We start from the raw sequence: 24,147 nt of genomic DNA, 5'->3' as shown, positions 1-24,147 counted from the left end.
TTGTTTGCCAGTGTCCATACTTTCTGTAGGTACTAATATATCCTTAGAGTATATGACTTCTTTGTCCCCTAATGGACTCTAAGAAAAGGGATTTATCGTGAGTTTAAACATCCAATTTTAGCAAACATACCTTAACATTTATCCAAACTCCAAAACAAAAATGTAAATAATTGCTGTTTCCTAGTCCATAGATGTGGTAGCTTTTTAAAAAAAAAAATGTTTTTCCTGGCTTTACTTCCCTTTTATTTCCACCTAACAATCCTACAAATAACACGTTTCCTGTCCCTGGATGGCTACATTAATTCCTCCGCTGTGTGTATATATAGAGGGAGTCAAGGTTGCCACCCAGGCTGGACTTTGAACATGTCAGTCTTTATTAGTTTTATTTCCATCACATAGGGAAATAGTTTTTTCTCAAGTCGTCTTCCAGGACGGCACCCTGAGAGATGACTGGTCCACCTGACAGGAAATTCAATCAAGAGGTTAAAGGCCCCCGCTCCTCCCGATGCTCCTCAGTTTTTGATTGTGTTTCCCCACAGCGAAACCGTTTATTTTTCTGTTGACCTAAAAGCCTGGGGCTGGTGGTCTCCCCCTGGGAGCTGGACCAAATGCCTGGGAAGCCGCTGGGTCCGGCCGGATGGTTCTCATCCTTCCTGGGGGGTTTCCCAATCCGTGTCTCGGGGGGGAGAGGCAGCAGAAGCGGGACCCTGGTCGGTGACCGTGCTTCTTTCCATGGAAGAGCCCCCCCCCCCCCCCGAGTGCTGAAGAACCCTGGGTGCGGTGGTGTACCCAGAACTTCAGGGGCCAAATTTCCTGTTGCCCTTCCTTACCTGTGCGGTGGCCGCGCAGTTGCAGGAGTTGGTGGTTTTCCTTCGACTGGCTACAAGACCACAGGAGGTGAGTCTGGGACCCGTTCTGGGGTCTGGCCAGGGCTGCCGTCCGTCCGCTCGTCCGTCTGTCCGTCTGTCTGTCTGTCCATCCGCCTGTCCGCCCGCCGACTGTTCGCGGGGGTCGCGCGGCAAGAAGCTCTGCATGGAGAGCTTTTCTTCCAGGGGCCTTGCTGAGTGTAGCTCAGCACCATTTTCCTGAAGATCAGGAAATTACATCACTTCCTCCTCTAAGAGGAGGGAGTGGGAGGGCTGCAGCAGGAAGTGACCTCAGGTCCAGTATCACTTCCTGTCTTCGGCAAGATGGCGGTGGCGAGTTGCAGCCAGCATACAGAGGATATAAAAAGCCACAGGGAACAGGCGCCCATGTCTCCGCTGCGTTCCTGTATGCAGCACCTCCAGGGAGAGATTGGAAGTAGCATGGAACATGAGAAGGAGAGACCTGCAGGGTCTGCGGCCATGGAAGAGACCACAGGGGGTGAGTCTGACCGGCCTTCGGAGGTTTAGAGGGGGAGGGTACCCCAACTCTTCTCCTCCGACTCTCAGTTTATGCCTGTGTGTTTTTTTTTTTTCAGGGGACAACGCTATTGCCCGTGAGGTTGCCAGCCGCCCTGTGAAATCCTCCACCCGCTCTAAATGATGTGGGAACTGTAATGACAGGCTACCCCCAGAACATCCAAAGCCCTTCTGTTTTAAATGCATACAGAAGTTGACAGGGAAGGAGACATCTCAGATAATGAAGGAATTCCTTACTGTGCAAACTGAGATGCTGTCCACCTTAAAGTCTTTTCAGGCCACCCTTAAGCCTAGGGATTCAGAGGCTCACTCTAGTAAGGATGCCTCTTCCCAGGAGAGCTCCGCCTCCTCTAGGAGGTATCGGGCGAGGTACTGAAGTATCCACTCCCCCACGATTCGGAGGAAGAGTGTGATTTAGAAGTTCCTAATCAGGAGTTTTCTGATGAAGGGGTGGTGGACAGCCAAGAAGAGGATGGGAGGGAGGAATCCAGGTCTAGCAGACATATATTTTCTGCCGACAACATGGAAGATCTTCTGAAAGCTATTTATGCCTCAGAAGAGATTCAGGAGCCTGCTGCACAGGTGTCCGCTCAGGATAGGATGTATAGAGGCTTGATTAAACCTCAGGCCAGGGTCCTTCCGGTACATTCCGCCCTTAAGTAAGTCATCTTAGAGGAATGGAAAGAACCAGAAAGAAGGCTTCTGAAATATAAAACCTGGAAGTGTAGATGCCCCTTCTCTGAGGAGAATGAGGAAAAGTTTTTCAAAACTCCTAGACTAGACGCCTCCTTAGCACAGGTCTCTAAGCAGTCGGATCTTTCCTTTGAAGATACCGGTAATTTAAAGGATCAAATGGATCGCAGGGCTGAAACCATTTTACGCAGAGCCTGGGAAGCTAACGCTGCGGCTATGAGCCCCGCATTGGCCCCAGCTTGCATCGCAAGGAATGCCGACACGTGGGTCTGTAAATTAATGGACCACGTATCCCGAACCTCAAAATACAAGGAGGTCCTGGATTCTCTGGAGGTCATAGGGAATGCTGTCGCATATTTATCAGATGCTGCGGTTGACAGTGCGTACAACCGCTAAGACAGGTGCCTTACTAAACTCAGCCAGGCGAGCCCTCTGGGTTAAAACCTGGGATGGGGATAGCTCATCCAAAACCCATCTATGTGGTCTCCCTTTTGAAGGGACGCTCCTTTTTGGTGCTGGCCTAGATCGGGCTCTAGCCAGATCTACCGAGAATGGGAAAACATTTCCTACCAAACCTAGGAGAGAGAGGAAGCGTTTTTTCGTGGCCCCCAGGCAAAGAATCGCTTCTCCAAGAAAAAGGTCTCCCCTAATAGACGTTGGGGCGCAGGAAAAGACAAACAAAAAACTGGCGTTCTCTTTTCCAGCCAGAAGTCAGTTGACAAGACCCCCAAATGACTTTCCGGTAGGGGGCAGACTTTCCCACTTTGCCTCTCAGTGGGAAAGGATCACCCAAAGCCCCTATGTACTTCGGATCATAAGAGAGGGTTACAGATTGGAGTTTCTCTCCCCTCCACCCCCCAAGTTTCTCTTGACCTGCCTTCCCAGGGATTCCTGCAAGGTGGTAGGAATCCTTCAGAATATAAGAGAGCTGGCCAGTCAGGAGGTTATAATACCTGTTCCAGTGGACCAGCAGGGTCAGGGGTTTTATTTCCACATTTTCGTGGTACCAAAACCCTCAGGAAGCTATCGTCTTATTATAAATCTAAGGAACCTCAATGTTTTTCTTCGTTACAAGAAGTTCCGCATGGAGAGTGTCTATTCCCTCAGGAGACATCTCCTCAAAGAAGTGTTTATGGTGACCTTGGATTTAAAAGACGCCTACCTTCATGTCCCCATTTTTCAGGGCCATCAAAGCTCCTGAGATTTGCGATCGCCTCTCCAGAGGGAGTGCAACACTGGCAGATCACAGCCTTCCCCTTTGGACTGGCATCCAGTCCGAGAGTCTTTACAAAGGTCATGGCAGAGGTGGTGGCTTTTCTGCACCTCCAGGGAGTGGCATTGATTCCCTACCTGGACGACATTTTGATTTACAGTCTAAGTCGGGATCAACTACTTCTGGATCTATCCAGAGTAATGGAGACCTTAGAAGCCCTGGGATGGATTGTCAGCAAGGAAAAGTCCTTGCTGACTCCTGCTCAGACAAAGCTGTATCTGGGTTTCCTGGTGGACTCCTCAGAACAAAAGTTAGTTCTTCCTCAGGGCAAGGTAGAGGGCCTCATATCAGCGGTCACGTCGCTGTTACAGGCAAGCACTATCTCCTACAGAGGTATCATGAGAGCTCTGGGTCTAATGACGTCAGCTATCCCAGCAGTTCCTTGGGCACAGCTACACTCCAGGCCCCTCCAGCACTTTCTTCTATCCTCTTGGGACAGAAAAAGACACTATCTGGACATAGAGATAGCCATCCCGGTCGAAGTAAAGAACTCCCTTCACTGGTGGCTCCTTCCTCAGAGGCTTCAAGGGGGCCTTCTTTGGAGCCAACTTCAGCCTCTCAGGATAACTACAGATGCAAGTTCCTGGGGGTGGGGAGCCCACCTGGAGGATCTAATAGCTCAGGGATCCTGGCATTCAGAACAAAGAAGAGCCTCCTCCAATTTTCGAGAACTGTTGGCCATAGGAGAAGCACTAAAGGCTTTCGAAGGAAGGATCAGGGGCCTGGAGGTGCAGGTCTTGTCAGACAATGCCACGGCTGTGGCGTTTCTGAATCATCAGAGGGTACCAGATCCACAACACTCCTATCCCTATCAGCAGAGATCCTGTCCTGGGCGGAAAGTCGGATTCCTTCCATCTCCGCAGTCCACATAAAGGGGACGTTAAATGTAGAGGCAGACCACCTCAGTCGGCAGCCGATTCTGCAGGGGGAATGGGAACTGAATCCAGAGGTCTTTTCCCTGGTAAGTCGACAATTCGACGTTCCAGAGATAGATCTCTTTGCCCGCAGGAAAAGCAGAAGGGTAAAGAGATTCTTTTCCCTTGCTCGAGAGAGAGAGGCTCAGAGGGGATAGATGCGTTGGCGCAGGTCTGGGACTTCCGACTGGCCTATGCCTTTCCCCCTCTGGGACTAATTCCGAAGGTCCTTCAAAAACTGTTCCTCTCGGAAAGCAAATTGATTCTAATAGCCCCTTGGTGGCCCAAGAGAGCCTGGTTTCCAACCCTGCAGGGTTGGTCCATAGCCCCACCGCTTCACCTCCCGGTCCGGGGCGACCTTCTCCTTCAGGGTCCAGTCCGCCACCCAGACCCCAGCTTCTTCAAGCTGACGGCCTGGCTCTTGAAAGGCAGAACCTGCGGGAGAAGAGGCTGTCGGACAGAGTAGTGGATACACTGCTCCTTAGTAGGAAGCCAGTCACAAGGCGTATTTACGCCAAGACCTGGGCGATTTTCTCTCGCTGGTGCCAGGAGAGAGGGACTTCTCAAAGAGAGATTCCTGCTATCTTAGAATTTCTCCAGGATGGAGCAGATCTAGGTTTGGCAACCAAGACCCTTAAGGCGCAGGTTTCGGCCCTGTCCTGTTTCCTTGAGAAACATTTGGCATTACACCCCCTGATCAAGAGATTTCTCTTGGTCAGGGAGAGGTTGTCCCCTGTTCAAATGTCCAGGTGTCCTCCTTGGGACCTTACACTAGTACTGGAGGGGTTAACAAAGGCCCCATTTGAACCGATAGATCAGATCCCCCTTAGGATCCTGACCTTTAAATTAGCCTTTTTACTAGCAATCACCTCAGCTAGGAGAGTAGGTGACATTCAGGCTTTTTCTATTAAAGAACCATTTTTTTCTTTATTCGAGGACGGGGTTATACTTAGGCAGGACCCCCTGTACCTCCCTAAGTTAGCATCAAAGTTCCATAGGACTCAAGAAGTGGTGCTGCCTTCCTTTTGTAGTAACCCCAAAAGTGAAGGGGAAGTTTCTTTTCATTGTCTGGACGTCAGACGCTGTTTATTATCCTACCTAGAAAGGGTTAAAGAATTCAGAAGGTCCAGCCATCTTTTAGTTAATTTTTCTGGCCAAAAGAAGGGCTAACAGGCATCCAAGGCTTCTATAGCTAGATGGATTAAACATACCATTTTGTTAGCCTATAAGCAGTCAGGTAAAGCAGCTCCTAGAAATCTTAGAGCGCATTCCACGCGATCTCTGGCAACCTCCTGGGCGGAAAGGGCCGGAGCTTCGGTGGAGCAGATATGTAGAGCTGCTACATGGTCAAGCCAGAGCACGTTCTTGAGGCATTATAGAGTGGAGTTACTATCTCCTCAGGACCTGGCATTTGGCAGGAAGGTCCTGCAAGCGGTGGTCCCGCCCTAATTGGTAGGCCTGAGCTACTTGCTCTTCTCTCAGGGTGCCGTCCTGGAAGACGACTTGATTAAAGAACCAGTTACACTTACCGGTAACGGTGTTTCTGGGAAGTCTTCCAGGACGGCAGGCCTACTTCCCACCCGTTCTATTTAGGAAACATGTAATGTTTAGAGTGTGGTGGTGGTTATGTTTTTCACTCTCGTGCACTGGTGTGGGTCAATACTTTGTCACAACTGAGGAGGAGCGGGGGCCTTTAACCTCTTGATGGATTGTGTTTCCTGTCGGGTGGACCAGTCATCTCTCAGGGTGCCGTCCTGGAAGACTTCCCAGAAACACTGTTACCGGTAAGTGTAACTGGTTCTTTTCTTTATCGTACATCACGGGACACAGAGCACCATAGTAATCACTATGTGGGTATATAGGCACCTTCAGGTGATGGACACTGGTATACCCAATACAGGAAGTTCACTCCCTATATAACCCCTCCTCCTACCAGGAGTACCTCAGTTTTTTTTTCACCATTGTCTAAGGTGTTGGTCACCAGTGAAGATGTGCTCTGAGGAGCTCCAGGAGGGATCCATGCTGGATTTAAAAAAACTCCGCAGACCGGATCCATCCAAAGTGCCACTGAGGCCAAGGTGGATGGTACCCGGGCCTCATATCCGAAAGCACGAGGTTTTGCCTGTAACGCCTCTTTGCAGGGCTGTACCCTGGGACCCAGAGCTTTGGTCATGCTACATTACCTAAAGTTTTTTTTTTCTGGCGGGGTGCTATTACAGGTCCAAGGGAGTGGAACCCCAATAAAAAGGGACCCAGTCCTTGAAGGTTTGCTAAACTCAGCCCGCCGTGATGGGTGAAGGTTGGATCTGTCTGTTAATTCAGCAGAATCCTATGGCGGGGATAAGGTTAGGAAGAAACCTAGGAACTATAAAAGTCCACCTAAAGTTTTTCTTCTTTGTCATGCCTTAACTCTTCACAAGAGGGAGTATGTTCACATACCTTAATCTGTTGTCTTAACTTCAGCTCAGTGTCAGTCTGTGTGTGGCTGCAGCAGCTTGCACAGGGGGATTCCTCTCAAGGTAAGATCTGCCGTGCTTTTCTCCCCCCTGAAGGGACCCACCCTCAGGGGATGCAAAGTCCCTAGTTTGTTCCACATTTGGTGTTTTCTCTTCTGCTTGTTTGGGCTCTGCCCCCCCCCCCCTTGTGTTGGGTCTGCGGACCCGAAGGCCGCCCGCGGCATGCGCGGGAACAGGTTTTTCAAACGAAAGGAGGGGGTGGGGCCTAGGCGCGGCGCCGTGCCGTGTGTACGACACGGCATCCACGAGGACGCATGCCACAGCCTTAAGAGTTTCACATGGAGCAGTCTCTCCTCGGCTGAAGCAAGGAGAAGCAAGCCTGGCTGCATTTGGGACACGGGAGCGGTGGGGCAGGTAAGGACTGCAAGGGGCATTCCTAATACGGAAAGGACATTTTTTCCCAGCACTAGCTTGAACCTGTATAGCAGCATTGCATGTTCAGCGAATAGTGCATTTAAATAGTGCCTCTGCTTTTGTGCTTAGGACTATGCGTACCAACAAAGACACCACAAAAACGACGCTGCGATTTCCAGTGTGAATAAAAGTCTAACTTGTCCAGTAGACAATGCACAAATGCTTAAGGATCCAACAGATAAAAGAAAAGGTTGGAATGCCTGTTAATGTCCTCTTTCTTTAGCAGATGCCGTTACTCAGCCTGCAGTCACTGCAATAGGCATCTGTCAATCCTTAAAGGACCAATTTAAACAGGCCCTTAAAGAGGTTCCTGCACAAGAAGCCCGGGATTTGGCCAAACTACCAAAAGCCATAGACGCCATTAAAGATTCTATTCACCAGGCATCCCGCCTTGTGCTTGTGCTAGTACACGTGTAGAATCCTGTGGTTAAAAAATTGGTCAGCTGAAGCACCAGGAAAAAAGCTCCTGACTGGTTTTCCTTTTCATGGGGATCGGCTATTTTCTGCAGTTTTCAGAAGTCTGGCAAGAGGAAATTCAGGACAGATGGGTCATCTCCACGGTAACTCTAGGGTACAAACTGGAATTCTGGACTTTCCACCATCTCGTTTCCTGAGGTCAAACGTTCCCAAAGATCCAGGGAAAAGGCAATCTCTGTTTCGGGCACTAGACCAATTAATGGCTCAGGGGGTGATCATGCAAATCCCCACAGAAGAGCAAGGTTTGGGGTTTTATTCAAAACTGAATGGAGATGTCAGACCCATTCTAGATCTAAAGAATCTAAATCAGTTCCTGAAGATCCGCTTCATTCGCATGGAGTCGATCAGGTCAGTGGTTTCTATCTTGCAAGTAGGATAACTTCTGGCATCTATCGACATCAGGGATGCATATCTGCATGTTCCTATATTTCCCGCTCACCAAAGGTTTCTGCGGTTCGAGGTAGAACAGCAGCATTTCCAGTTTGTAGCCTTGCCCTTCGGGCTAGCTACAGCACCCTGGGTGTTTACAAAAGTCCTGGCCCCACCTCTAGCCAGGTTAAGGGCACAGGGCATAACAGTCTTGGTGTAATTAGACAATCTATTGCTAATAGACCAGTCGGTGGCTCGTTTGGAGCAAAGCGTGCACATTACAACTGGTTACCTGGAAAGTCTAGGTTGGATTCTCAACCTAGAGAAGTCTTCCTTAAAACCGCTAAAAAGGCTGGAGTACTTGGGTCTGATCATAGACACAGCCCAGAAAAAGGTGTTCTTGCTTCAGGCAAAGATCAATTCCATAAGAGCTGGTGCAGATGGTCAGGTCAAAAGGAGATCCCTCCATTCGCCTTTGCATGAGGTTCTTAGGAAAGATGGTGGCTTCATTCGAAGCTGTTCCCTATGCCCAGTTCCATTCGAGACTGTTGCAAAACAGTATCCTGTCTGCTTGGAACAAAACGATTAAACTTTTAGACTTGCCAATGCGGCTGTCCCCAAGGGTGTCCCAAAGCCTCAGTTGGTTACTAACCCAGAATCTGCTGAAAGGAAAATCCTTCAGACCAGTTATCTGGAAGGTGGTAACGACATATGCCAGCCTTTCAGGCTGGGGAGCAGTGTTAGAAAAGACAACTGTCCAGGGACAGTGGTCAAGAACCGAAAGGGCCTTGCCCATCGACATCCCAGAGATTCGGGCAGTGCATCTGGCTTTTGAAGGCCTGGACTTTCAGGTTACGGGATTGTCCTGTCAGGATCCAATCCGACAATGCCACAGCTGTGACCTATATCAATCACCAAGGGGGCACCAAGAGTCTTTCAGCACAGAGAGGTGAACCATATTCTAACTTGGGCAGAGAGGAATGTTCCGTGGTTATCGGCAGTCTTCATTCCAGGAGTAGAGAATTGGCAGGCGGACTACTTGAGTCACCAGTGGTTATTCCCGGGGGAATGGTCCTTTCACCCTGACATTTTTCGAGCTGTTTGCCAAAGATGGGGGACTCAGGACGTAGATCTTTTGGCGTCCAGATTCAACATGAAGTTGGTCAACTTTGTGTCCAGGACAAGGGATCCACCCGCATGCGGAACAGATGCGTTTGTGACCCCGTGGGATCAGTTCTCACTGATTTTATGCATTCCCCCCTATTCAGTTGCTGCCACGACTTCTTTGCAGGATCAAGCTTGAAAGGAAGCTGGTAATTCTGGTAGCCCCAGCATGGCCCAGAAGGTCCTGGTATGCAGAAGTCGTAAAGATGGCGGTGGAAGATCCATGTTTCCTTCCACTACGGCCAGACCTATTCTCACAGGGGCCGATATTCCATCCTACCTTACAAACTCTAAATTTAACGGTTTGGCTATTGAAGCCCACATTCTGAAGAAACGTGGGCTTTCCCGGGTCAGTTCTCTACCTTGATTAATGCAAGGAAGCCAGCTTTCAGAACTATATATTCAAGTCTGGGGGGCTTATGTTTCCTGGTGTGAATCCCAGGGTTGGCACCCTCGGAAGTATATCATAGGCAGAATTCTTGCCTTTCTACAATTAGGGGTAGAGATGAAGCTGGCCTTGAGTACTATCAAGGGCCAAGTCTCAGCTTTATTAGTCTTATTTCAAAGACCGCTTGGTCCGGAGTTTTATGCAAGGGGTGATGTGGCTTAATCCACCAGTCAGCCCTCCTTTTGAACCCTTGGGACTTGAACTTAGTTTTGTCAGTGTTACAAAAACAGCCATTTGAACCTATACAACATATTCCCTTAGTCCTTCTGACAAGGAAGTTAGTGTTCTTGGTTGCTATATCCTCAGCTAGGAGGGTTTTGAAATTGACTGCCCTTTCTTGTAAAGAGACATACTTGATTATTCATGAGGACAGAGTGGTGTTGCGACCTCGTCCAGGTTTTTTTTACCAAAAGTGGTCTCGGGTTTCCTCCTGAACCAAGATATTGTCCTGCCATCGTTTTTTCCAAAACCATGTTCCAGGGAAGAGAACTCACTACATTGTCTTGATGTGGTTAGAGCAGTGAAAATCTATTTAAGAACAACTGCTCAGATCCGGAAGAGTGATGTCTTATTTGTACTGCCAGAGGGTCCTAAGAAAGGATAGGCAGCGTTGAAATCCACTGTCGCTAAGTGGATTCGGCACGTTATAATTCAGACTTATGATTTAAGGGGTAAGATTCCACCTTTTCAAGTCAAAGCGCACTCTACCAGGGTGGTTAGTGCTTCTTGGGCAGTGCGTCGCCAGGCTTCCATGGCTCAGATCTGTAAGGCCGCAACTTGGTCTTCAGTACATAAATTCACCAAGTTTTATCAGGTGGATGTAAGAAGGCATGAGGATATCGCTTTTGAGCGCAGTGTGCTGCAGGCAGCAGTATGGGTCCTCAAGTCTGGGGGTGCCTTACAGGGTTGTGTCTCCCTCCCCTCAAATAGCATTGCTATGGGACGTCCCACAAAGTGATTACTATGGTGCTCTGTGTCCCGTGATGTTCGAGAAAGAAAATAGGATTTTCTTTCTCAAACATCACGGGACACAGAGCCACAGTAATAACTGATGGGTTATGTAGGTACCATTAGGTATTGGACACTGGTCACACTCTAAGAAGGAAGTTCAACCCCCTATATAATCCCTCCCCTTACAGGGATACCTCAGTTTTTACGCCAGTGTCTTAGGTGTTGGACGTGTAAAGATGTCCTGTGCTGAAGCTCCAAAGGGAATATCCTGATATCCTATACTGGGGCAAGCCAGGCGAACCGGATCCATTCAAAGTGTCCTTTCATGGCCAAATTGGATGGTACCCGGGCCTCTTTGCCGAAGAAACAAGGTTTTACCTGTAACGTTTCTCTTTTTAGAGAGCTGGACCCCGCATATTAGAAAAGGGTCTTTAACACCTTATTTCTGGCTGGGTGCTTTACAGGGCCAGAACCGTGGATCCCCCTATTCGTAGGGGACCCCGGTCTCTGACGTTTTTTTTAAACGGAGCCTACCGTGAGAGGTGAAGATTGGGTCTGTAAATGCAGAATCCTGCGGCTGGATAAGGTAAGAGGAGATTCCCCACAGTATTTTGAATTCTAGTAGGTTTCTCCTTTTAAGGTAAATGCATGCTATGCCTATTGTGACCACCGGGGGCTGCCAAGAGCACATACCTTCTCATGCTGATTTCTGTCTCAGCATTCGACGCTGCACAAGCTCCTCCGACCGGCTCCAGTAGGATGGGATGGGGGGTTTTCTCCTCTGGGATATTCCCCCCCCCAGGCTAGGGGAAGGCCGCAGGAGGGCTGTAAGGCGGTTTTACACCGCACTGTCACCACCGCCAGGCCGCCATTGCACGTGCAGGCTCCATCTCTGCCAGCCTCTCCTTCCTCCTCCACCCCCAGCCTTCTTCCATGCTTGTCCCGGAAGCGGCACGTTTTTCGAAAAAGAACGAAGAGGGGGGCGGAAAGGGGGGGGGGCGTCAGCACAGCGTCAGCGTGCTCAGACGCCCACATTGCCGGAAACTGGGCTATTTAAAGCACACTTTACAGGTGCTCTGAGCCTTTGGAAGGACACAGAGCTGACAGTCGCATGTAAGGTGGGACACAGGCATTCTCCTAGGCTGCATTTACTTCTCTTTGCCAGACTACATCGCTCAGCAGTCAGTGTTCATTTTGGATACCTCCACCTTGTTGCTTTGCACTATGGGTAGAAGAGGTTCAAATACCCCCAGAACCGGAGACACTAGGGGATCTTGGTCGGGTTCTGAGGACCCCCTGTCTGCAGCATCCTCCCCCCCTGAGGGGCCAGGGACGGCTGGTCAGGGGCTGTACCCGCTTCTGGCACTTCAGCCCCTGTATACATTACACAAGAGGTTTTTTTCCTCAACCATTACTGGTTTAGAGGAAAGATTAATGGCCGTGATTACATCTTCACTCGGTGGAAGAAAACGCACTAGGCCTTCCTCTGCTCCCCAAGACCCTCAGGCAGAGGAGCTCTGGGTTAAAGGAGAAGAATTCCTATCAGAGAATCGGGATGGGACGGATGATTCCTCTTCTGAGGAATCAGATGGAGAGGGACCCTCTTCGGCTTCCCAAGAGGAGAAAGTCTTAGTACAGATCCTTACTGGATTGGTCCGCTCCACATTTAAGTTGCCCATATCTGAATCAGTTAAGGAATCTTCTTCTTCTTTAGGGTAGCTGAAACCTTCTCAAACAGCACATGCTTTTCCTGTTCATAATTTACTTGAAAAGCTCCTTTATTCTGAGTGGGATCACCCAGATAAGCGTTTTCTTCCGCCGAAAAAGTTTTCAATACTTTATCCTATGGAAGAAAAATTTATTAAGATGTGGGGGATACCGGCCATTGATGCGGCCATTTCCTCTATAAATAGTAGTCTGACTTGTCCTGTAGACAACGCTCAGATGCTCAAGGATCCTGTGGATAAGAGGATGGAATCCTTACTGAAGGATGTTTTTTCCTTTAGCAGGATCAGTGGCTCAACCTGCAGTAGCGGCGATTGGAGTCTGTCAATACTTAAGAGACCATGTTAAGCAGGTCATCAAAGTTCTACCTGAACAGCAGGCCCAGGGGTTCGCTAACCTTCCAGCGGCCTTATGTTATGTTGTTGATGCCATCAGAGATTCTATCATGCAAACCTCTCGTCTTTCACTTGGGTTGGTGCATATGCATAGAATCTTATGGTTGAAGAGTTGGTCAGCCGAAGCACCATGTAAGAAGCTGTTGGCTGGGTTTCCTTTTCGTGGTGCAAGGTTGTTTGGAGAAGACTTGGATAACTATATCAAGAGAATCTCTTGTGGGAAAAGCACTCTTACCTGTTAGGAAAAAGAGTAAGCATCCCTCTTTCAAACGGACTCTTTCCCCAGCGCCAGGGGCATCTGCCTCCAGGCAGTCATGACGGCCTCCTCCGTCGGGGTCAGGAAACAAGAGTCAACCCCTGGGACAAAAGAAGTCCTGGGGGAAGAAGTCTACTAGACAAGACACTAGGGCCTCTTCATGAAGGGGCGCCCCCGCTCGCTAGAGTGGGGGGAAGACTGCTACAGTTCTCAAAGCTCTGGCAGGTGGACTTCCAGGACAGATGGGTAATCTCCAAGGTAACCTTAGGGTACAAGCTGGAGTTCCAAGAATTTCCCTCTCCTCGTTTCCTCAGATCAAGTGTTCCCAGAGACCCAGAGAAGAAGTAGTCGCTCCTTCTAGCGTTAGAGCGACTTTTGTCGCAAGAGGTCATTATGGAGGTTCCCACGAAGGATCAAGGATTGGGCTTCTATTCCAACCTTTTTACGGTCCAAAAACCAAATGGGGTTGTCGGACCCATTCTGGATTTAAGAGATCTGAATCGATTCCTAAGGATTCATTCCTTCCGCATGGAATCAATTCGGACAGTAGTCTCCATCCTGCAGGGAGGAGAATTTTTAGCATCGATAGACATCAGAGATGCATATCTACATGTGCCCATTTTTCCTGCTCATCAGTAGTTTCTGCGCTTCGAGATAGGAGGGCGCCATTTCCAGTTTGTGGCTCTGCCTTTTGGGATAGCCACTGCACCTCGAGTGTTCACAAAGATCTTGGCTCCTCCTCTGGCCAGATTAAGGGCTCAGGGTATAACTGTCATAGCATACCTAGACAACCTGCTGTTGATAGACCAGTCGGTAGCCTCCTTGAACGGGAACCTAAGGACCACGGTCAGGTATCTGGTACACCTAGGTTGGATCCTCAACCTGGAAAGGTCTTTCCTAAAACCAGTAAGAAGACTGGAGTATTTGGGTCTGATCATAGATACAAGCCTTGAGAAAGTATTTCTTCCTCAGGCAAAGATTACTGCTTTAAGGGAGCTGTTTCTGACAGTCAGGACCAAGAAGGGTCCTTCTGTCCGCCTTTGTATGAGGCTGCTAGGAAAGATGGTGTCTTCATTCGAAGCAGTTCCCTATGCTCAGTTTCATTCAAGACTGCTGCAACACAGTATTCTGTCAGCCTGGAACAAGAAGGTTCAGGCGTTAGACTTCCCGATGCACCTGTCTCATGCGGTGCGTCAGAGCCTCAATTGGTGGCTAATACCTGAAAACCTGCAGAAGGGGAAATCCTTTCTACCGGTTACCTGGACAGTGGTAACAGATGCCAGTCTGTCAGGTTGGGGAGCAGTTCTGGAACAGTCCGATCCAGGGGCTATGGTCCAAGACCGAGAGGACCTTACCCATCAACATTCTGGAGATTTGGGCGGTATATCTAGCCCTAAAGGCCTGGACTATCAGGCTACAGGGTTGCCCGGTCAGGATTCAGTCCGACAATGCCACAGCAGTGGCTTATTTCAATCATCAGAGAGGCACCCAGAGTCGAGCTGCTCAAAAAGAGGTGAACCAGATCCTAGTCTGGACAGAGATGCATGTGCCATGCATATCGGCAGTTTTCATTCCAGGGATAGAGAACTGGCAGGCGGACTATTTAAGTCACCAGCAGTTACTCCCAGGGGAATGGTCTCTGCATCCCAATGTCTTTTGGGCCATATGCCAAAGATGGGGGGGGGGTTCCAGATGTAGATCTCTTCGCATCCCAATTCAACAAAAAGATAGACAGATTTGTGGCAAGGACAAGGGATCCTCTTGCATGCGGGACGGATGCGTTGGTGATTCCGTGGCATCGGTTCTCACTGATTTATGCATTCCCGCCTATTCTGCTACTGCCATGACTCCTTCGCAGGATCAGGCAGGAAAGGAAGTCGGTACTTCTGGTGGCCCCTGCTTGACCCAGAAGGACTTTGTATGCAGAAATAGTAAGGATGACGGTGGGTTCCCCGTGGACCCTACCGGTACGCCCAGACCTGTTATCTCAAGGTCCAGTGTTCCATCCTGCCTTTACAAACGCTAAATTTGATGGTTTGGCTATTGAGACCCACGTTCTGAAGAGTCGTGGGCTTTCAGGTTCTGTGATATCTACCTTGATCAATGCAAGGAAGCCAGCTTCCAGAATGATTTATCATAGAGTCTGGAAAGCTTATGGATCCTGGTGTGAATCCAGGGGTTGGCATCCCAGAAGATATGTCATAGGTAGAATTCTTCATTTTCTACAATTAGGATTAGAGATGAAGCTGGCCTTGAGTACCATCAAGGGCCAGGTCTCGGCCTTATCAGTATTGTTTCAACGGCCACTTGCTTCGCATTCTTTGGTCCAAAACTTTATGCAGGGGGTGATGCGTCTTAATCCTCCGGTTAAGGCGCCCCTAAACCCCTGGGACTTGAACTTGGTTCTGTCAGTGTTACAGAAACAGCCTTTTGAACCAATAAGTCAGATTCCTTTGGTCTTGCTGACAAGGAAGCTAATTCTTCTGGTAGCCATCTCTTCTGCTAGAGTATCAGAATTAGCAGCTCTTTCCTGTAAAGAGCCTTATTTGATTATACACAAGGATAGAGTGGTATTGCGCCCTCATCCTAGTTTCTTACCGAAGGTGGTTTCAGGTTTTCATCTAAACCAAGACATTGTTCTGCCTTCCTTTTTTCCAGATCCCTGTTCCCCGGAAGAGAGGTCACTACATTCTTTGGATGTAGTTAGAGCAGTCAAAATCTGGGAGCAACTGCTCAAATTCGCAAAACGGATGTTTTGTTCGTGCTGCCAGAAGGTCCCGATAGAGGACAGGCAGCGTCAAAAGCTACCATTTCTAAATGGATTCGACAATTGATTATTCAAGCTTACGGTTTGAAACAGAAGATTCCTCTGTTTTCAGATCAGGGCACATTCCACAAGGGCTATTAGTGCTTCTTGGGCAGTGCATCACTGGGCCTCTGTGGCTCAGATCTGCAAGGCCGCAACCTGGTCTTCAGTCCATACATTCACTAGATTTTATCAGGCGGATGTGAGAAGGCATGAGGATATCGCCTTTAGGCGTAGTGTGCTGCAGGCAGAGGTACAAGGTCCTCAGGTCTGATTGCACCCTACTTGGTTGTGGTTCCCCCCCCCCCCTTGGCATTGCTTTGGGACAGCCCATCAGTTATTACTGTGGCTCTCTGTAAAATCCTTTTCTTTCGATGGACATCGCGGGACACAGAGGTCCCGCCCCTCTTCTAATACACTTATATTGCTTTGCTACAAAACTGAGGTATCCCTGTATGGGGAGGGATTATATAGGGGGTTGAACTTCCTGCTTAGGGTGTGACCAGTGCTAAATACCTAATGGTACCTACATAACCCATCAGTTATTACTGTGTCCCGTGATGTCCACCGAAAGAAAAGGATTTTACAGGTAAGCGGTTATAAAAAACCCTATTTTTATAACCGCTTACCTGTAAAATCCTTTTCTTGGCGTACATCACGGGACACAGAGGTCCCTCCCCTCTTTCTGGGGTTTAAGTAATTTTGCTACAAGAACTGAGGTACTCCTGGTAGGAGGAGGGGTTATATAGGGAGTGAACTTCCTGTATTGGTTATACCAGTGTCCATCACCTGAAGGTGCCTATATACCCACATAGTGATTGCTATGGTGCTCTGTGTCCCGTGATGTACTCCAAGAAAAGGATTTTACAGGTAAGCTGTTATAAAAATCCTATTTGTTTATAGAAGAATGTCATTTGTGAGACAGACATTTTGGTAAGATCAACAGCTATTTTCTGTACTTGCCTGAAAAAGGAAAACAAATGCAGTGTCCACATCTAACGATTGGTAAGCTGCAATATTACATTTTTGTTCCTGAATGTATTTAACCTTTTTACTTTCGGCTGTCTTTTATCTATTCATATGATTTGCAGAGTTCTTCCTCTTCTTCGGCGGCAGTGGTCCTCACTGAAAATCATTGATGTTACAAAAGAAATTTAACTTGATCATATTTGGTATTGAAAATTTACGTACTTTTCAATTTCCAAATTTTGGATAGTCCCTTCATTGTTTTGTTGTTATATACTACTTTAAAAAGTGTAACTCTGCTTGGCTTTGTTCATCTCTTCTGCCACAGCCACCATGGCTGTAATATTTTGGCTACCTTACAGGAGTGGAATGTGTGCATTTAGTTGCCTGCCATTGTGTGCTGTTGTAGATAGTAGCTGACAAAATTACTGTATAACAAAAGGTGCTTTGCCTTTTAATCCGTATACTTAGGAGTAGGGCCGTTTCATATAATCAAATGCTATGCATTTCCCGGTTGAATTATGCTTGGTTGTACACTGAGTTTCCTGAAGCAATGAAATGTTATGTATTTTTCAGGTTGAAGATTTGTTTTATAACGTGTCTACCAGGAGGAAAGCTCTGAAGAGCCCAAGTGAGGAGCATGCAAGAATAGTAGAGGTCATTAGCAGGTAACACAATTATTAATCAAGTAAACTGTTTCAGGTCATAGTGTATGTATATATTATATGTGTAATATAAATATATAATTTTATCCCACTTTTATTAAAAATAACAAAAATTAAAGTTCATAGATGCATGGGTTGCCCACACAGGGGTTTTTCTCCAGAAAAATACAACAAAACGAAAATGCCAAGCCACCTGGCTCTCAAGGCTCACTCAGCCTTGGTCGCAGTACCATGCTGCGCAGGCCCACTCCTGGCCTCTAGGAAGGGCTTCTCCTGACACTCCCGGCTTTGACACTCCTCTGAGACCTGCAGTCCCCAGGACTCTCTTCCAGTTGTCTCCGCTATGGTCCCCCAGACTCTCAGCTGGCCCAACTCTCTCTCCACAAGACTGAAGACTCCATCCCTCCCAATGCTCTTTGAAGTCTTCAAATTCCAGCCCCAATTCAGACTTGCCAAATCCAGAGAACACGTAAAACAGTTTTCTCTGCTCACACATCTTCTGCTGGAACTGCTCAAACTGACTCTTTGAGAGTCCTGTGTCCATTTTTAAACCAATTTTCCCAGGGGCAGGGATATATAGAGATAGATATAGATTTATTAATAATGGTAGTAATACTATATTTTAAAAAATGATATTCGTTTCTTAATTTTTTTTTTTTTTTTTTTTTCTTGAAAGGTATGCCATCCACAACTCTGGCATCAGCTTCTCTGTTAAGAAGGTTGGTGAATATATGCTTCTCAAATCGTTTAGTTTACACTGACTGACTTTATCTTTGTTACAAAGGAGATTTGAAGATTACCCATAATAAAATGACACTGGCTTCACAAAAATCTGTAATCATACCCAGGATTTTTCAACTGATCAACATCCTGGAAATATTCAGTGTTTTTTTTTTTTTTTTTTTTTTCAAGCAATTATGAATAATTTGTCTAAATTTTTTTTAGGTTGATATAGTTTGTATATATTTTTGGCTCTTGTAATATACTTTTTCTAAAGGAATTTTTTTTCAACATGAAATGAATTTTTTTTTTTTTTTTTTTTTTTTGTGATTTTGTGAGAAGAATGTTTGTATCCCATGGTTTTTGGACTTTTGGAATTTCCATATGTTAGTTTTTATCTGTTTTATTGGTTTCTCATGAATGCTAACTGGACACCCAGACCCTCCATCTTATGAGCCTGGCCTCCCTGTCTGATGGTTTTTATTTTAAAGACTAGGTAAACCTTTAGAACATGTTGCACCTGTATTTAGGATGTAACCTGGTCCAGCACCCCCCCCCTTTCCCCATCCCCCCCTTTCCCCATGACAGCGGGTGGGGGTTCTTCTCCCCCGCAGCTGCTGTCACATTTAAAATCTGTGTGACTGTGCAGACGGAGATCTGTGAATGAATAAACTACAAGTCCCATCAGCAGTAGTTCAGTGGACCATGAAGGTGCTGATCAGCACCCTCATAGTCTATTCATTCTTACTACAGCTTTCAAACTGAAAGACTGTAAAGGGGTATGGGCAGAATGCTGGAGGGAAAGTGTACCGGAGCCTGGCATGGCCATGCTTTGCAGACTCCTGTAGGATTAAATGCAGTTTTCTTTTATTTTTTTTCCAGCAAAAATGTGTGCATTTTATTCTCTTTCCCTAAAGTTGAACTTATCCTTTTAACAAGATCATTTTGGATACTCTCACTTGCTGTCATATTTTAAAGCATACTTGCATATTCCAAAACGTATGACTTTGACTGCATTTGTGTTTACCATTACTGTTAAATATTTAGCATTATTTTAGGCTAAATAAAACAACTTTCAAAAGTGTCCTTGTTACCTTCTTCATGACTATCCAGTCATAAGTAAACAATTTCATCTGGACCTGCATAAAACACACTATCCTGTGCAAATCAAGCAGAGGGGGAGACTCCTTTTCGAACAACAAAATGTACCAGACAGCTGTCCACCATTGGTTTCCTAACTTAAAGTGATTGTAAACTATCAACCCATTCTGTTTAAAATAGAAGTAAAAGGCAAAACATTTTGGTATAGAAAAAAAAAAAGCCTTTTTTTTTTCTTTTTTTTTTTCTTTTTTTTTCCCCCCTTTTTTATATATAGATATCTCATCTATCTATCACATTCCCTCTGTTCTCAGCTGCATAAGAGCTGGGGGCAGGAGGAGGAGGAGGAGGAGAAGCAGCAGCAGCACACGGTGCTTCCCAGTGAATGGCCGTGCAGCGAGGACGTGTCAGAACAAGTCTGATCATTGGAGGAGAGCACACTGAGTTCCCAGCATAGCTAGAGAACTGACCATTGAGTGTTCTGCTTAGTGTCATCAGTTTTTAATAGGAAAGCAGAGGGACCGGCAGGATCACCAGGGATTTCACACAAAGAAAGCAATACAAAGAGAAAAGGATACTTTCTCATACAAGTACATGTTACAGCAGGCACAAATCAGGAATTTGAAGTTTTGGGGTAACAAACACTTTACCCACTTCAGGGCATCTTTACACCTTCCTGCCTAGACCAATTTTCAGCGCTATCACATTTTGAATGACAATTGCGTGGTCATGCGATACTGTACCCAAACAAAATTTTTATCATTTTTACCCCACAAATAAAGCTTTTTTTTTTTTGGTGGTTTTGGATCACCACTAAGGGTTTTTATTGTTTTTGCGATACAAATAAAAAATGACCGGGGGAACGTTTTTTTTTTTTTTTTTTTTTTTTTTTTCTTTTTGTAACAGAAACAACTTTGTAAATAAGTTTTCTCCTTCGCTGAATGGGCAGTACTGATGGGGACTGATGATGAGGCACTTATATGCTGCACTGATGGGCAATGATAGGTGTCACTGATGAGCAGCACTGGTAGGTGGCACTTATGGGGGGCACTGATAAGGGAGCACTGGCAGGCATCACTGATGGGCACAGTGCCATCCCTACTGGGCACTGATTGGTATCCCTTGTGGTCCTGGGTGGGCATCCTCAGGGGGGCTGCACTGATAATCGATAATAGTTTTTATTGAAATTTTTTGTTTTTGCATACACACAACCAACCATACGTAAAATAAAAAAGAAATGAGGGGGGGGAGGGGAAATTCATTTCCAAGAAATAACATTGTAAAATACACGTATTAACATTTCACATGCTGGTACATTATATAGAAATGCACATATCCAACCCTACGTTAGCATAGTCTTAGTCTCACACCCAAAAACCTACTACTCTAAAAGCACTTATTTAGGGTTGCAGAACAGCATTTGTTATTTAGCATCACGTCTGTCTCGCCATGGCCTGCCGATCTCCCAATTCTCTACCGCAACCAATTATAGGACTCAGAATGACTCACTGCAATCCTCACATTTGAGCAATCATCTTATAAGTGTATTAAGCAACGTGTTTCCACATAGCTGAGTAGTTGACTTCTTAGGGAATACCCAATACCTATCAATATAAACTCTATTCATTCACCACAAGCCCACCCAATCATCCACTTTGCTGTAACCTGTGAGAAATCGGTGCAAATGGAGCCAGTCCAGGCGCCGCAAGCCATGGCTCCCTAAGTTTGTAAAATATATTCGGTGTGCCCCTAATTCTATAAACATGCTCTTCTTTCAAAAGAGTATCATTGACCTGGGTATGCCATTCCTCAAATGGAGGGCTAGGTGACAACCATTTAATGGCAATAAGTTTATGTGCTATGAACAGCAATCTATTAATAGATACTAGTTTTCCAGGCAAAAATGAATTCTTCATCCAAACAACCCAACAGGGTTGACTTGGAATCTAGATCAATGTGTAAGAAAAGCACTGTTGATCGTGCTCACCGCCTCATGCCAATACCTGACCAGTTTGGGACACTTCCATAGCATATGAAGGAAACCTGCGGGAGATTGCTGACATCGCGGGCGCTCTGGAGTGTCTCTCCTACCCCTTTGAAACTGTTTTATTGGGGTTCTATATGACCTATGTATGATAAACAATTGGGTCAGGTGTTGTGCAGAGGAGAGTTACACAGAAGGTACATTCTCCAAAATAGTTTGCCAGTCATCATCCTTTATTACTCCTATATCCTCCTCCTAACCAGGCAGTTGAGTGTATCCTGAAGGTTGGACATTAATTGGTTATATAGAAATGAAATAAGACCTTTTTTCTCAGTAGCACCTGATAGAGAGGCTAAAAGCGGCATAGGGCTGACTACTAATTTGACGGATTTAATCTGAGCGTGTAAGGCATGGCGGAGTTGGAGATATTTAAAAAAATCATGGCGGGGAATTGGATAAGCCTCCTGTAGATCCCTAAAGGATTTCAGTACGTTTTGAGTGTAAAGTTGTGCTATATACTGGAGCCCTTGAGAGTGACTCAGTAGGAGGGCCTGTCTGCCCAGTTCATCACTCCCCATCCAGCAAAATGCTGCATTTGGGAAGCCATGAAATATATTTTTGGCTGAGGAACCGCTAGACCACCCCCAACCTTAGGTACTGTAACTGATGAGTGGAGAGTTTGATCCTAGGGTTTTTGCCTTTCCATACCAATATGCGAAACCACGCATCTATTTTCTTAAACCATTTTAGGGATATCTAAATGGGTGAGTTATGGAGGACATAAAATAATTGAGGGGCCCAAATAATTTTTATGAGATTTGCACGTCCTACAACCGATTAATGGCCGCTTTGTCCAAATGATACTCTTAAACTTAAATTTATGTAAAATGGGAGCCAGATTGTATCGTAGGTAGTCTTCCATGTTGGGATGCACCCAAATACTTGAAGGAGGACACTATTCTGATTTGCTGAACCTCCTCTGGAATAGTCAGATTGGGATCATCTAGGGGGAACAGAACGGACTTGTACCAGTTAATAACAAAGCCCGAAAATGAGCCAAAGGTATGTATGAGCGACATAAGGGAGGTTAGGTATTTGTCTATATCCCCAAGAAACAACAGAGCATCGTCGGCATATAATGAAATTAATTTTTTTTTTTTTTTTTTTTTGTTAATTCCGATCACCCATCTTAAAACCACAGATGGCTTAAGACTGCCTAACAGCTTTGGCCAGGGGTTTAATTGCCAGAGCAAATAATAATGGGGACAAGACGCCCATGCCGTGTACCCCTATATAATGGGAAGAATTCAGAAACTGATCCATTAATTTGCATACAGCTCTGGGGGCTGAATAGAGTAACTTGACCCAACAGCTAAATCTTTTTCCAAGACCAAACAACCGCAGAACCTCCCAAAGGTATGTCCACTCAACGCTGTCAAAAGCTTTTGCAGAGTCGAGTGACAAGATGGCCCGCTTCCCAGGGTTATCCAATGGTAACTGCATATTCAAAAACAGTCTTCCTAAATTTTTATTGCCATGGATCTAGTGGGGATAAAGCCGGATTGGACCAACCCCTGCATCACCTTGCTAAGTCTTGTTGCCAGTACCCTGGCAAGAATCTTCAAATCTGAGTTCAGAAGTGAAATGGGGCGGTAAGATTCTGGTGCCAGGAGATCCTTACCCGGTTTTGGAAGTACTATGATGCAGTCATCATTCATGGAGTCTGGGAGCTGAAAGGATTTGAATGCCTTATTAAGGATTTGCAACAGTTTTGAAAGTAGCACCTCCCCATATTGTTTGTAAATATCAAGTGGTAAACCATCCAGACCCGGGGCCTTCCCATTAGGGGAGTCCGCTACTGTCTGGATGAGCTCGCCCAATGTCAGGGTGGCATTTAATTCCCGTTTAGCTATAGCAGAGAGAGAGGGCAGTTGTAGAGGGTCCAAAAATTCCCTCAGCCGTGCCATCAGGTAATCGACCTTACTCTGGTATAAGTTGTTATAAAAAGTACCAAATGACCTTAGTATGTCATGCTGATCATTTGTACAAGTACCCTCTGGCGTTGTAACAGAAGAGATAAAATTAGTGGCATTCTGAGAACTCACTATAACTGCCAGCATGTGACCTGTTTTGTCTCCCTCCTCAAAACCGCGGCATTTGGAGTAAAATCCAGAGTGTTCAGCTTTATTTAGGGTTGTTCGCCTATACTTCAATTGGGCATCTTCCTATGCCGAGCGATTGGAGAGGGGTAGGGTCATGAATATATTGAGCCTCCCTCTGCTGCACATCAGTGGACACTGATGGCTTTGAGCAACATACCCCGTAAGTACGCTTTTCATAGTGTCCCAAACCACTTGGGGGGAGGCAGAGCCATCATTACTGTGAAAAAATTCAGTTAGGGCCTCACCCATGGAATCCCCCTGAGGCAGTACCTGCAACTATAAAAAGCTGGAACCCAGCAATTAGGTTTAGTCCTTGGTTTAATTCTGTCTCGAGTGATTCGACAACCTGCTAGTTGAGTACTGTTTATTGGACACCCATGGAAGAAATTAGTCTGTGCCCAAAGAGAGGTCTATTCTCGACAGGGTCTGATAGGTACTGGAGCAGCATGAGTAAGCATGGGACAGTGGGTTCTTAAGTCGCCAAATGTCATACAATATACACATATCCTCTGTAGTGCCTTGCTGTTATAGGGAGGAGGAACATATACAGACCCCAAAATACATTGCATAGAGAACAATTTGCACAGCAGTAGAACAAATCTGCAATAATAGTGATGAGTGAAAAAAATATCATATATAAAGAGTCCAATGATTGTAGAAAGATAAATGTTCCAATACAATCGGTGATCAGTCCTTAAGATAGATATATAGTTCCCAGAGAGTCTATACGCTGCCACCAACACCTCAG

The 24,147-nt window shown here is 46.3% G+C and overlaps 1 protein-coding gene across 2 annotated transcripts in view; it reads left to right on the top strand.

The window, feature by feature from the left end:
* Positions 1–24,147, top strand: part of MLH1 (mutL homolog 1) — a 178,449-nt gene that overhangs the window by 13,576 nt on the left and 140,726 nt on the right. For both annotated transcript variants that reach the window (XM_073630591.1, XM_073630589.1), the window contains exons 6-7: positions 17,347–17,438; positions 18,112–18,154. In XM_073630591.1, the coding sequence (XP_073486692.1) occupies positions 17,347–17,438; positions 18,112–18,154 (135 nt within the window). The remainder of the gene's footprint in view (positions 1–17,346; positions 17,439–18,111; positions 18,155–24,147) is intronic.

Source organism: Aquarana catesbeiana, linkage group LG05 (assembly GCF_042186555.1).
Source record: "Aquarana catesbeiana isolate 2022-GZ linkage group LG05, ASM4218655v1, whole genome shotgun sequence".
Classification (NCBI taxonomy): Eukaryota; Metazoa; Chordata; class Amphibia; order Anura; family Ranidae; genus Aquarana; species Aquarana catesbeiana.
Note: the sequence above shows the minus strand (reverse complement) of the source record. Positions and strands in the feature narration are given on the sequence as shown.